The 13,422-nt window shown below is 45.7% G+C and overlaps 1 protein-coding gene across 2 annotated transcripts in view; it reads left to right on the top strand.

Moving 5' to 3' along the window:
• Positions 1–13,422, top strand: part of ROBO4 (roundabout guidance receptor 4) — a 131,266-nt gene that overhangs the window by 29,489 nt on the left and 88,355 nt on the right. Inside the window, exons 2-3 of one of the 2 annotated variants that reach the window (XM_077249561.1) lie at positions 1,225–1,343; positions 1,595–2,273. In XM_077249561.1, coding sequence (XP_077105676.1) covers positions 2,096–2,273 — 178 coding nt within the window. In that variant the 5' untranslated portion in view covers positions 1,225–1,343; positions 1,595–2,095. Of the gene's footprint in view, positions 1–1,224; positions 2,274–13,422 lie in introns of both variants that reach the window. The other variant, XM_077249560.1, reaches the window with a different exon arrangement.

Here is a 13,422-nt window from a genome sequence, read left to right as displayed (position 1 = left end):
AAAGAAAGAGGCAAAGTCTTCAGCAGAAATGAGAGAAGAGGGAGGGGGTGCGGGGGGAGGGATTAGAGAATTGAAAGTGTTGAAAAGCTGTTTAGGGTTGTGAGACAGGGAGGATATGAGAGATGAGAAGTAAGTTTGTTTTGCGGCAGTGAGCACAGAGTAATAGATTTCTTTGCACCTTTTAACTCTTGGATGCTGGCAAACCTTTTTTTTTTGCATCTGTAACTATTTGCCAGTGCATCCACAAATAACTTGTCTTTAGGTTTACTTCTTGCTGGCTTAGGCTACTTTCACACTAGCATCATGCACTGCACGTCGCTATGCGTCGTTTTGCAGAAAAAACGCATCCTGCAAAAGTGCTTGCAGGATGCGTTTTTTTCTCCATAGACTTTTATTAGTGACGCATTGCCATACGTCGCAACCGTCGTGCGTCGTGTTGCGTCGGACCGTCGCCACCAAAAAACGTTGCTTGTAACGTTTTTTGGTGCATCGTCCGCAGCATTTCCGACCGCGCATGCGCGGCCGGAACTCCGCCACCTCCTCCCCACACCTCACAATGGGGCAGCGGATGCGTTGGAAAACTGCATCCGCTGCCCCTGTTGTGCGGCGCTTTCAACGCTAGCGTCGGTGCGCCGCAACGTCGCATAGCGACGTGCAGTGCACGACGCTAGTGTGAAAGTAGCCTTACACTTTTATTTTGCTGCTCTTGTTCTAGGGATAGTCCAATATTTTTAACCCAATCCCCCTTTCCCACAGGCCCAGGAGCTGATGTCTTTCTGGCTGATGGCGGTAGGTATGGGCTTCTAATGAATTCCACACAAGGTCAATCGACAACTTGATTCTGGCTCCTTTGACAACTCTAAAGACGCTGATGGATGGCGCTGTATTTTTTCAATACTATCTGGTCGTGAATTAATCTGAAATTTGCCTTGTTCATGAAAACTCTTTGTAGGAGAATCTCTTCATTATTATTCCGGCACAGTCCAGCCATTTTAATTAAGGATATCATCGACATTTCCCCAATTATGTAGCTAAACAACAATGGTGACCTGACTTACAAAACATCATTCAGGACTATACAGTCCGCAGTCCTGTGTCCTAAATGGTTCCTTCATCACTTTCCACCATCCTGTCAGCTTTTCAATGGCAATGATAAATGGCCCCTACACCAAACTCTTAAGTGGTACAAATTTCCTGCAGCTAATTATGTTTGTTCCTCACCAGGAGAGAAGGAATTGTCCCGTGCAACATGGAAACAAGAGGTGATGATACTAAGACCTACCACCATCGACGAATGTTTTCCAACACGGCTGACCCACTCCACGTAATTGCAACCTACGAAGGTAAATGTGATTGGGAGCATTTAAAGGGCATTGTCCTGTCCTGACAAATGGAAACGTCTTAAGCTCCCTTCGAAAAATTCACCGACTCTGACAAAGACTTCGCCGATGCTTTAAACACTATAAAAGGGCCATCAATTCAGGTTGGAAACGGTCGTCAGCCAAAGCTGCTTCACTATTCAATTATGCGGTCAATCTTGTGGAGGATTGCTGAAAATCGCATTGTGACACAACTATTTTTCTTTTTACCCAAGATTTCAAAAAGAAAACAAAAACACTGCAAAAAAAATAAAAACGACAATGTGACTAGTGCTGGCTGGAATTCATGAGAAAATAAAAACACAAATTACCTCTCTATTTACTTAATGGTGCAAAGTACTGTCCCGTGAGCCCCCACCCCATGGGCTTCTCTTCCCCATGACACAGATGCTGGGGAAAGTGGAGCCCCCCTAAACTTCTCAGCCCTTCTCTCAGCATGGGGTCTTGCATGCTTTTCTATTCCATTGTTCCACATCTTCATAAAGGAGGAGGAATGAGAGAGTAAGAAGAAAAAAAAAAAAGCACAAAAGCTGTTGAAAAACATCCTTCATAACAAATTCTAAATAATTTATCCCGAGTTGGACACACGGGGTAGGATGCACAAGCCACAGGTTTACTCTCAGCAACAGTCACTTCACGGCGGCTTGTGGGCATCTCCCGTTGCCTGGACCCAAGTTTTACGTTGACATTGGTGGGAGTCTTTGTGGTCAAAAGTAATGTTTTTTATTTTTTTTGTTGTGATTTTTGCATTCCTGCCGCTGCGGTGGAGCCTGCAGGTGAACTACTGTCAATGCAACCATGCAGTAGAGTACAAGAAACATTACTTGGTGACTTCCCACCGACAGCCAAGACATGTCCACCACCACAGACCCGGCAGGAGACACCGCCTGAGAGGTAAGGGCCGACCCTGGAGGGGATGATCATTTTGACCTTTGTTTGTGCAGTTGCTGGAACTACCGTAATTTGTGTAGAATTGTTGTGACCTGTAGTCTGGTATATACACGAAGAATGAACGGAGGTCTCTTCTATGTGAAGATATCAGCGCTAGTTAACGACAGAGCAATTTTTCATGTTCGAGAGACAATTATAACAAAACTTACTAATTGTTATCGCTGCTGAAATCGCTCATCTTTCCTCCTGTTTCCATGGCTGACAACTACTAGGTTTATGCGAGGACTTATGATGATGAAGTAGATAATGATCAGTCATTTTTAGGTCATCTTAAAATAAAATCTATGAAGAAAAGCTCATTCTCGACACTCAGTCAATCGCTACATGTGTTTATATAAGACAACAATTAGGAATCCGCCATTTTTAAAATTTATTTTTTAAGCATGAAAGCTCCCCCATGTAAAATCACCTTTATGATGGTTTCACATCCTGTTCAGCAGTGGCCACTTTTCAAAAAGTTGGCAGAGCGACCAAAATACAGGAAAAAGTTGCAACCTATGATGCAAATATGCCATAATTTATGACTTTTTTCCCAGTAGAAAAGTGGCCTCACCAAATTTCCACACCTGTATGTGATACCACCACAAAAAATGGGTTTACTCAATGTGGTCGGGGGTGTTTTTTTTAAATATTGTAGCAAAAGCACATTATTTTGCTGTGATTAAAAAAAAAAAAAACCACAAAATTGCAATGTGACCACTTTGTGTGAATCCACCCTTTGAGTGCCATTATACATGCAGATAACAGTCAGATAGCGGTCTCAGGGGAGCGCTTAGGAGGCTGATAGTTCAGATGAAAAAATAGTCCACCGCAGCTCCAGCCATATACCTCCAATGGAGGATAGATGCATTGGTAGACTAGTATGGCGGTCAGAGGAGCGCTAGGAACTACAGGACACAGGTATTTTGGGTAAGTCCACAACACGTTTCGACAGTACCCCGGCTTCATTCAAATCTCCACCTGATGAAGACGGGGTACCGTCGAAACACTTTGTGCACTTACCCAAAATACCTGTGTCCTGTAGTTCCTAGCGCTCCTCTGACCGCCATACTATTCTGCCATTATACATGCAGATATCTGACCAAGATCTGTCCAACCAAACTCAACATAATTCAATGGTTAATTGATATGAATCTGACATGTTTCGGTTGACTTCACACAGGACATTTTTGTCTTGAATTTTGTCAGCCGCTTAAAAATCAACATGTGAACGTAGCCTTAAAGGTCCTTTTTCACAAGGAGATCATTGCCCACAATTCGCACCGACTGAAGATATAGTAATGTCATTGTGTATGTATTACAAGTATTGTGGAGATTTCGAATAAATGATTATTGCTACGGTTGATATAAAACCCTTTACGTTATTGTCGGCAGCACATCTGTGTACACGGTGGGGATGTGCCGCTGATTATGACTTTTTGTAGGTTGGCTGGGCATTTTTACATTGGGTAATGATTGTGAATGAACAATCGTACGAACAATCATTCAGGTGATCGTCTACTTTAGTAAAAGGGTCTTTAATCTGTCAGTCTGCATTAAACATCATCTGATAGAGGACTCCATTATTGGGAATAGGTCAGTTTTATTTTCGGACGATGGTTATAGAGCGGTGACGATCAGCACGGAGACAGATTATCCGCTGATCCTTCCTATTATTCCTGATTACCTTTCTCATTGCAATTACCGGCCTGATTTTTATAGATTACAGAACAGAACTGTTCAATTTACTATGTGAGAATTTAGCTTTAATCACTCCTGTTTAAAAGAGCTTTGCTTGCTGACAGTGAATAGAGCTTTGCTTGCTGACAGTGAATAGAAACATTTAAAATAAAGGGGAACTCCCAGCAATAACATTTCTACAGGATATGCCATAGATTTCTGATAGTGGGAGGCTCCATTAACATAACACTAGTCATAAATGTCCAAGGTGATGATATATCTTTAATACTCGTTGCTAAAATGTCTTCGAGTTTTCTACCTGTTTCCTCCTTATACAATTCCCTCCAGAATGATAATTTTTTTCTACCTTTTCTGATATGTTGTAGTTAATGGAAGGAGAGAGATTTGTGCTGCCAAAGCTGTGCTAGCTGTAAGATGATTATCTAGACTGGATACAATTGTAACAAACGCTCAGCTGTGAAAAGAATTAGATCAGAAGGGCTTCCACCATATAGATGGAGGAACTTTACAAATTCACTGACAGGTATCAGAGATCTCGACTGATAACATCATTGATGATTAATATCAGTGATCAAGCTTGGGTCAGACCTCACTTTATGGGGCAGACAGACGGCAGTATTTCTCGTGCGAGTCCATCGGTCTCCTTACCTGAGCTCCATAGAAATACATTACGCTGTCACACTCGGGTCAGTGGAGGTGTAGTGCCAGTCCATGCACCGCAGTGCGATCTTATATGACCATTTGTCTGAGCCCTAAAACTCTGTTCCCTTTAATTGACAGCAAGCAGAGATTGTTAGAGCCCAGTTACGGTAATGTTTTTTAATTTGCCCGTTAGGAATCGTGTGTAAGGGAAGAGTCAGACTGCCATATAACTCGGACGAGGATCACAGCGCAATGCTCGAACGGCCTGGTGGCTCTCTAGACTAGAGCATGACAGCTGCATAGGAATACATGCTGTCATGCTGTGGTCGGCCAGTCCAAGCATTGCGTTGCGATCCTCGTCTGAGTTATATGGCGTCTGACTCTTCCCGAAGTGTAATGATTGTAGTAACATAACTCACTGATCGCCGTCTTCTGACGTTTTCACTGGCGCTTCTGGGTCAAGTGACTGCACTTGTGACCTGCTAAGTCCCACACTGGTCGCTGTGTAGACTGGACGCCACTTTTAGAATTTTCTTAATGCAAGTCTACAAGACTCAGGACGAGGCCTAGTTTACAGTCTCATAGTCATATTTAGAAGGTGATCTACACACAAGGATCCGGCAGGTTACAGAAGCGGGGGAGTGATGCCAGCAGGGACCGGAGCACCGCTGAAACTGGGAGAAGACGTTGACCAGTGAGTATGTTACTACGATCATCACACTTGGCCATATGATCCCCAAGGGCTTGTGCAGACGACCAAATAACTCAGACACGTGCTCTCTGTGGTTTTCACGGATAGCACTCATACCCATGTTATTCTATGGGACTGTGCACAAGTCCAAATTTTTATTTTTTTTCCTCGGACCAAGTTGTCCTGGGAAAAATATTGTAGCATGCACAATTTACCTCCGAGAATTGGATTCAACTCTATTGGTCTGTGGGAAAAATCACATCTCTACATCTCCAATAAAATCGGATCATACTCTAATCAAACTGTGATTAAAGTCTGACCATAGATCCAGTCCTCTTCTGGTTCATGCTGGATCACATCGGGGTTTATGTCTGAGCCGAGTGTTGCTTTTACAATGTAAGTCTATGGAATCTTGATGCTCCATCGACTTGCAAAAGCGACTTTCAGATCACACACCAAGCTCAGTGTGATCCTGCACCCCCAAGTAGATAGAAGGGTGGTGGGCTCAATAAAAACTTCCCAGTGTAAATCTTGTAAAAGGGCCACTGCCCCATGACGTGCCTTTGATAATAATTTCTTAGGTGGGCCCTCCAGACATCAGGGCCCAGGTGTGACTGCTGTTGAAGATCAGCAGCATCTCACTTCAGTAGAGCTGCAATCCCTGATATGACCCCTAAGCCGAAGTGGCGCTGTTTCACAATCAGCCCATTCTCTCATCCTGTACTCACCCCATTAAGACCCCCATCATTTTCCCCTATGGGCTGCTGAGTGCTCTCCGTATGTTTCACTAATTTCTATATCTGTCCCAAGTCCTATTCTCATCACATTTCCTGCCCCTTTCTATTATGGGATGCCATGTTTACAGCTTTGTCTGGCGGTGATGTCCACGTCCTGTTTTCAAGGATGGAGGACAATCTGGATCCTTCTTCATATTGTCCTGTTCGGGGAGGCTTGTGTCCTGGACTCTATTTATATGGATATTCACTCCATACTGGGACTAGACTAGGAAACTTCCTGGAAATTGTCACAAATGTGAAAATTCAGTTTCCAAGTAAAAAAAAAAGTCAATTTACTACCAAAGTGAGAAATTGGAACTACGGACCAGCAACGTCTGAGGCACATACCCTGTATACAGTGTACATGTGAGGCGGGTGACCGTATACTGTATATACAGGGTACATGTGAGGCGGGTGACCGTATACTGTATATACAGGGTACATGTGAGGCGGGTGACGTATACTGCATATATAGGGTACATGTGAGGCGGGTGACCATATACTCTATATAAAGGGTACATGTGAGACGGGTGACCGGATATTGTATATACAGGGTACATGTAAGGCGGGTGACCGTATACTCTATATACAGGGTACATGTGAGGCGGGTGACCAGATACTTTATATACAGGGTACATGTGAGGTGGGTGACCGTATACTCTATATACAGGGTACATGTGAGACGGGTGACCGTATACTTTATATACAGGGTACATGTGAGGTGGGTGACCGTATACTCTATATACAGGGTACATGTGAGACGGGTGACCGTATACTTTATATACAGGGTACATGTGAGGTGGGTGACCGTATACTCTATATACAGGGTACATGTGAGACGGGTGACCGTATACTTTATATACAGGGTACATGTGAGGCGGGTGACCGTATACTCTATATACAGGGTACATGTGAGGCGAGTGACCGTATACTCTATATACAGGGTACATGTCAGGTGGGTGACCATATACTCTATATACAGGGTACATGTGAGGCGGGTGACCATATACTCTATAAACAGGGTACAGGTGAGGCGGGTGACCATGTACTCTATACACAGGGTACAGGTGAGGCGGGTGACCATATACTCTATATACAGGGTACATGTGAGGCGAGTGACCATATACTCTATATACAGGGTACATGTGAGGCGGGTGGCCATATACTCTATACACAGGGTACAGGTGAGGCGGGTGACCATATACTCTATATACAGGGTACATGTGAGGCGAGTGACCATATACTCTATATACAGGGTACAGGTGAGGCGGGTGACCATATACTCTATATACAGGGTACATGTGAGGCGAGTGACCATATACTCTATATACAGGGTACATGTGAGGCGGGTGACCATATACTCTATACACAGGGTACAGGTGAGGCGGGTGACCATATACTCTATATACAGGGTACATGTGAGGCGAGTGACCATATCCTATCCTCTATATACAGGGTACATGTGAGGCGAGTGACCGTATACTCTATATAAAGGGTACAAGTGAGGCGGGTGACTGGATACTCTATATACAGGGTACATGTGAGGCGGGTGACCATATACTCTATATACAGGGTACATGTGAGGCGGGTGACCATATACTCTATATACAGGGTACATGTGAGGCGAGTGACCATATAATCTATATACAGGGTACATGTGAGGCGGGTGACCATATACTCTATACACAGGGTACAGGTGAGGTGGGTGACCATATACTCTATATACAGGGTACATGTGAGGCGAGTGACCATATACTCTATATACAGGGTACATGTGAGGCGGGTGACTATATACTCTATATACAGGGTACATGTGAGGCGAGTGACCATATACTCTATATACAGGGTACATGTGAGGCGGGTGACCATATACTCTATACACAGGGTACAGGTGAGGCGGGTGACTATATACTCTATATACAGGGTACATGTGAGGCGGGTGACCATATACTCTATACACAGGGTACAGGTGAGGCAGGTGACCATATACTCTATATACAGGGTACATGTGAGGCGAGTGACCATATCCTATCCTCTATATACAGGGTACATGTGAGGCGAGTGACCGTATACTCTATATAAAGGGTACAAGTGAGGCGGGTGACCGGATACTCTATATACAGGGTACATGTGAGGCGGGTGACCTTATACTCTATATACAGGGTACATGTGAGGCGAGTGACCATATACTCTATATAAAGGGTACAAGTGAGGCGGGTGACCGGATACTCTATATACAGGGTACATGTGAGGCGGGTGACCGTATACTCTATATAAAGGGTACAAGTGAGGCGAGTGACCATATACTCTATATACAGGGTACATGTGAGGCGAGTGACCGTATACTCTATATACAGGGTACATGTGAGGCGAGTGACCTTATCCTCTATATACAGGGTACATGTGAGGCGGGTGACCGTATACTCTATATAAAGGGTACAAGTGAGGCAGGTGACCGTACACTCTATATACAGGGTACATGTGAGACGGGTGACCGTAAGCTCTATATAAAGGGTACATGTGAGGCGGGTGACCGTACACTCTATATACAGGGTACATGTGAGGCAGGTGACCGTATACTGTATATACAGGATACATGTGAGATGGGTGACCGGATACTCTATATACAGGGTACATGTGAGGCGGGTGATCGTATATTGTATGTACAGGGTACATGTGAGGCGGGTGACCGTATACTCTATATAAAGGGTACAAGTGAGGCGGGTGACCGTACGCTCTATATACAGGGTACATGTGAGGCGGGTGACCGCATGCTCTATATAAAGGGTACATGTGAGGCGGGTGACCGTACACTCTATATACAGGGTACGTGTGAGGCAGGTGACCGTATACTGTATATACAGGGTACATGTGAGACGAGTGAACGTAATCTCTATACAAAGGGTACATGTGAGGGGGGTGACCGTGTACTGTATATACAGGGTACATTTGAGGCGGGTGATCGTATACTCTTATATACAGGGGTACATGTGAGGCGGGTGACCGGATACTCTATATACAGGGTACATGTGAGGCGGGTGATCGTATACTGTATATACAGGGTACATGTGAGGCGGGTGACCGGATACTCTGTATACAGGGTACATGTGAGGCGGGTGACTGGATACTCTATATACAGGGTACATGTGAGGCGGGTGATGGTATACTGTATATACAGAGTAAATGTGAGGCGGGTGACCGGATACTCTGTATACAGGGTACATGTGAGGCGGGTGACCGTACACTCTTATATACAGGGTGATGAATAGGAGGCATTCTCAGTGATGTCACCGCTGATCTCTAGTGATGGATAGGAGGCATTCTCAGTGATGTCACCGCTGATCTCTGGTGATGGATAGGAGGCATTCTCAGTGATGTCACCGCTGATCTCTGGTGATGGATAGGAGGCATTCTCAGTGATGTCACCGCTAATCTCTGGTGATGGATAAGAGGCATTCTCAGTGATGTCACCGCTAATCTCTGGTGATGGATAAGAGGCATTCTCAGTGATGTCACTGCTGATCTCTGGTGATGTATAGGAGGCATTCTCACTGATGTCACTGCTAATCTCTGGTGATGGATAGGAGGCATTCTCAGTGATGTCACCTCTCATCTCTGGTGATCGATAGGAGGCATTCTCAGTGATGTCACTGCTGATCTCTGGTGATGGATAGGAGGCATTCTCAGTGATGTCACTGCTGATCTCTAGTGATGGATAGGAGGCATTCTCACTGATGTCACCTCTCATCTCTGGTGATCGATAGGAGGCATTCTCAGTGATGTCACTGCTGATCTCTGGTGATGGATAGGAGGCATTCTCAGTGATGTCACTGCTGATCTCTGGTGATGGATAGGAGGCATTCTCACTGATGTCACTGCTAATCTCTGGTGATGGATAGGAGGCATTCTCACTGATGTCACCTCTCATCTCTGGTGATCGATAGGAGGCATTCTCAGTGATGTCACCGCTGATCTCTAGTGATGGATAGGAGACATTCTCAGTGATGTCACCGCTGATCTCTGGTGATGGATAGGAGGCATTCTCAGTAATGTCACCGCTGGTCTCTGGTGATGGACGGGAGGCAATCTCAGTGACGTCACAGCTGATCTCTAGTGATGGATAGGAGGCATTCTCAGTGATGTCACCGCTGATCTCTGGTGATGGATAGGAGGCATTCTCAGTGATGTCACCGCTAATCTCTGGTGATGGATAAGAGGCATTCTCAGTGATGTCACTGCTGATCTCTGGTGATGTATAGGAGGCATTCTTACTGATGTCACTGCTAATCTCTGGTGATGGATAGGAGGCATTCTCAGTGATGTCACCTCTCATCTCTGGTGATCGATAGGAGGCATTCTCAGTGATGTCACTGCTGATCTCTGGTGATGGATAGGAGGCATTCTCAGTGATGTCACTGCTGATCTCTAGTGATGGATAGGAGGCATTCTCACTGATGTCACCTCTCATCTCTGGTGATCGATAGGAGGCATTCTCAGTGATGTCACTGCTGATCTCTGGTGATGGATAGGAGGCATTCTCAGTGATGTCACTGCTGATCTCTGGTGATGGATAGGAGGCATTCTCAGTGATGTCACTGCTGATCTCTAGTGATGGATAGGAGGCATTCTCACTGATGTCACCTCTCATCTCTGGTGATCGATAGGAGGCATTCTCAGTGATGTCACTGCTGATCTCTGGTGATGGATAGGAGGCATTCTCAGTGATGTCACCTCTCATCTCTGGTGATCGATAGGAGGCATTCTCAGTGATGTCACTGCTGATCTCTGGTGATCGATAGGAGGCATTCTCAGTGATGTCACTGCTGATCTCTGGTGATGGATAGGAGGCATTCTCAGTGATGTCACTGCTGATCTCTAGTGATGGATAGGAGGCATTCTCACTGATGTCACCTCTCATCTCTGGTGATCGATAGGAGGCATTCTCAGTGATGTCACTGCTGATCTCTGGTGATGGATAGGAGGCATTCTCAGTGATGTCACTGCTGATCTCTGGTGATGGATAGGAGGCATTCTCACTGATGTCACTGCTAATCTCTGGTGATGGATAGGAGGCATTCTCAGTGATGTCACCGCTGATCTCTAGTGATGGATAGGAGACATTCTCAGTGATGTCACCGCTGATCTCTGGTGATGGATAGGAGGCATTCTCAGTAATGTCACCGCTGATCTCTGGTGATGGACGGGAGGCAATCTCAGTGACGTCACAGCTGATCTCTAGTGATGGATAGGAGGCATTTTCAGTGATGTCACCGCTGATCTCTGGTGATGGATAGGAGGCATTCTCAGTGATGTCATCTCAGATCTCTGGTGATGAATAGGAGGCATTCTCAGTGATGTCACCGCTGATCTCTGGTGATGGATAGGAGGCATTCTCAGTGATGTCACCTCAGATCTCTGGTGATGGATAGGAGTCATTCTCAGTGATGTCACCGCTGATCTCTAGTGATGGATAGGAGGCATTCTCAGTGATGTCATCTCTGATCTCTGGTGATGGATAGGAGGCATTCTCAGTGACGTCACAGCTGATCTCTAGTGATGGATAGGAGGCATTCTCAGTGATGTCACCTCAGATCTCTGGTGATGGATAGGAGGCATTCTCAGTGATGTCACCGCTGATCTCTGGTGATGGATAGGAGACATTCTCAGTGATGTCACCGCTGATCTCTGGTGATGGATAGGAGGAATTCTCAGTGATGTCACTGCTGATCTCTGGTGATGGATAGGAGGCATTCTCTGTGATGTCACCGCTAATCTCTGGTGATGGATAGGAGGCATTCTCACTGATGTCACTGCTAATCTCTGGTGATGAATAGGAAGCATTCTCAGAGGTGTCACCTCAGATCTCTGGTGATGGATAGGAGGCATTCTCAGTGATGTCACCTCAGATCTCTGGTGATGGATAGGAGGCATTCTCAGTGTTGTCACCGCTGATCTCTAGTGATGGATAGGAGGCATTCTCAGTGATGTCACTGCTGGTCTCTGGTGATGGATAGGAGGCATTCTCAGTGATGTCACCTCTGATCTCTGGTGATCGATAGGATGCATTCTCAGTGATGTCACTGCTGATCTCTGGTGATGGATAGGAGGCATTCTCAGTGATGTCACCGCTGATCTCTGGTGATGGATAGGAGGCATTCTCAGAGGTGTCACCACTGATCTCTGGTGATGGATAGGAGGCATTCTCAGTGATATCACCGCTGATCTCTGGTGATGGATAGGAGACATTCTCAGTGATGTCACCGCTGATCTCTGGTGATGGATAGGAGGCATTCTCAGTGATGTCACTGCTGATTTCTGGTGATGGATACGAGGCATTCTCAGTGATGTCACCTCAGATCTCTGGTGATGAATAGGAGGCATTCTCAGTGATGTCACCGCTGATCTCTGGTGATGGATAGGAGGCATTCTCAGTGATGTCACCTCAGATCTCTGGTGATGAATAGGAGGCATTCTCAGTGATGTCACCGCTGATCTCTGGTGATGGATAGGAGGCATTCTCAGTGATGTCACCTCAGATCTCTGGTGATGGATAGGAGGCATTCTCAGTGTTGTCACCGCTGATCTCTGGTGATGGATAGGAGACATTCTCAGTGATGTCACCACTGATCTCTGGTGATGGATAGGAGGCATTCTCAGTGTTGTCACCGCTGATCTCTGGTGATGGATAGGAGGCATTCTCATTGATGTCACCACTGATCTCTGGTGATGGATAGGAGGCATTCTCAGTAATGTCACCGCTGATCTCTGGTGATGGATGGGAGGCATTCTCAGTGACGTCACAGCTGATCTCTAGTGATGGATAGGAGGCATTTTCAGTGATGTCACCGCTGATCTCTGGTGATGGATAGGAGGCATTCTCAGTGATGTCACCGCTGATCTCTGGTGATGTATAGGAGGCATTGTCAGTGACGTCACAGCTGATCTCTAGTGATGGATAGGAGGCATTTTCAGTGATGTCACCTCAGATCTCTGGTGATGGATAGGAGGCATTGTCAGTGTTGTCACCGCTGATCTCTGGTGATGGATAAAAGGCATTTTCAGTGATGTCACCACTGATCTCTGGTGATGGATAAGAGGCATTCTCAGTAATGTCACCGCTGATCTCTGGTGATGGACGGGAGGCAATCTCAGTGACGTCACAGCTGATCTCTAGTGATGGATAGGAGGCATTCTCAGTGTTGTCACCGCTGATCTCTGGTGATGGATAGGAGGCATTCTCAGTGATGTCACCGCTGATCTCTGGTGATGGATAGGAGGCATTGTCAGTGACGTCACAGCTGAT

The sequence above is a fragment of the Ranitomeya variabilis genome, chromosome 4 (assembly GCF_051348905.1).
Source record: "Ranitomeya variabilis isolate aRanVar5 chromosome 4, aRanVar5.hap1, whole genome shotgun sequence".
Classification (NCBI taxonomy): domain Eukaryota; kingdom Metazoa; phylum Chordata; class Amphibia; order Anura; family Dendrobatidae; genus Ranitomeya; species Ranitomeya variabilis.
The sequence above is the reverse complement of the archived record's forward strand: the minus strand, read 5'-3'. Positions and strand labels throughout refer to the sequence as shown.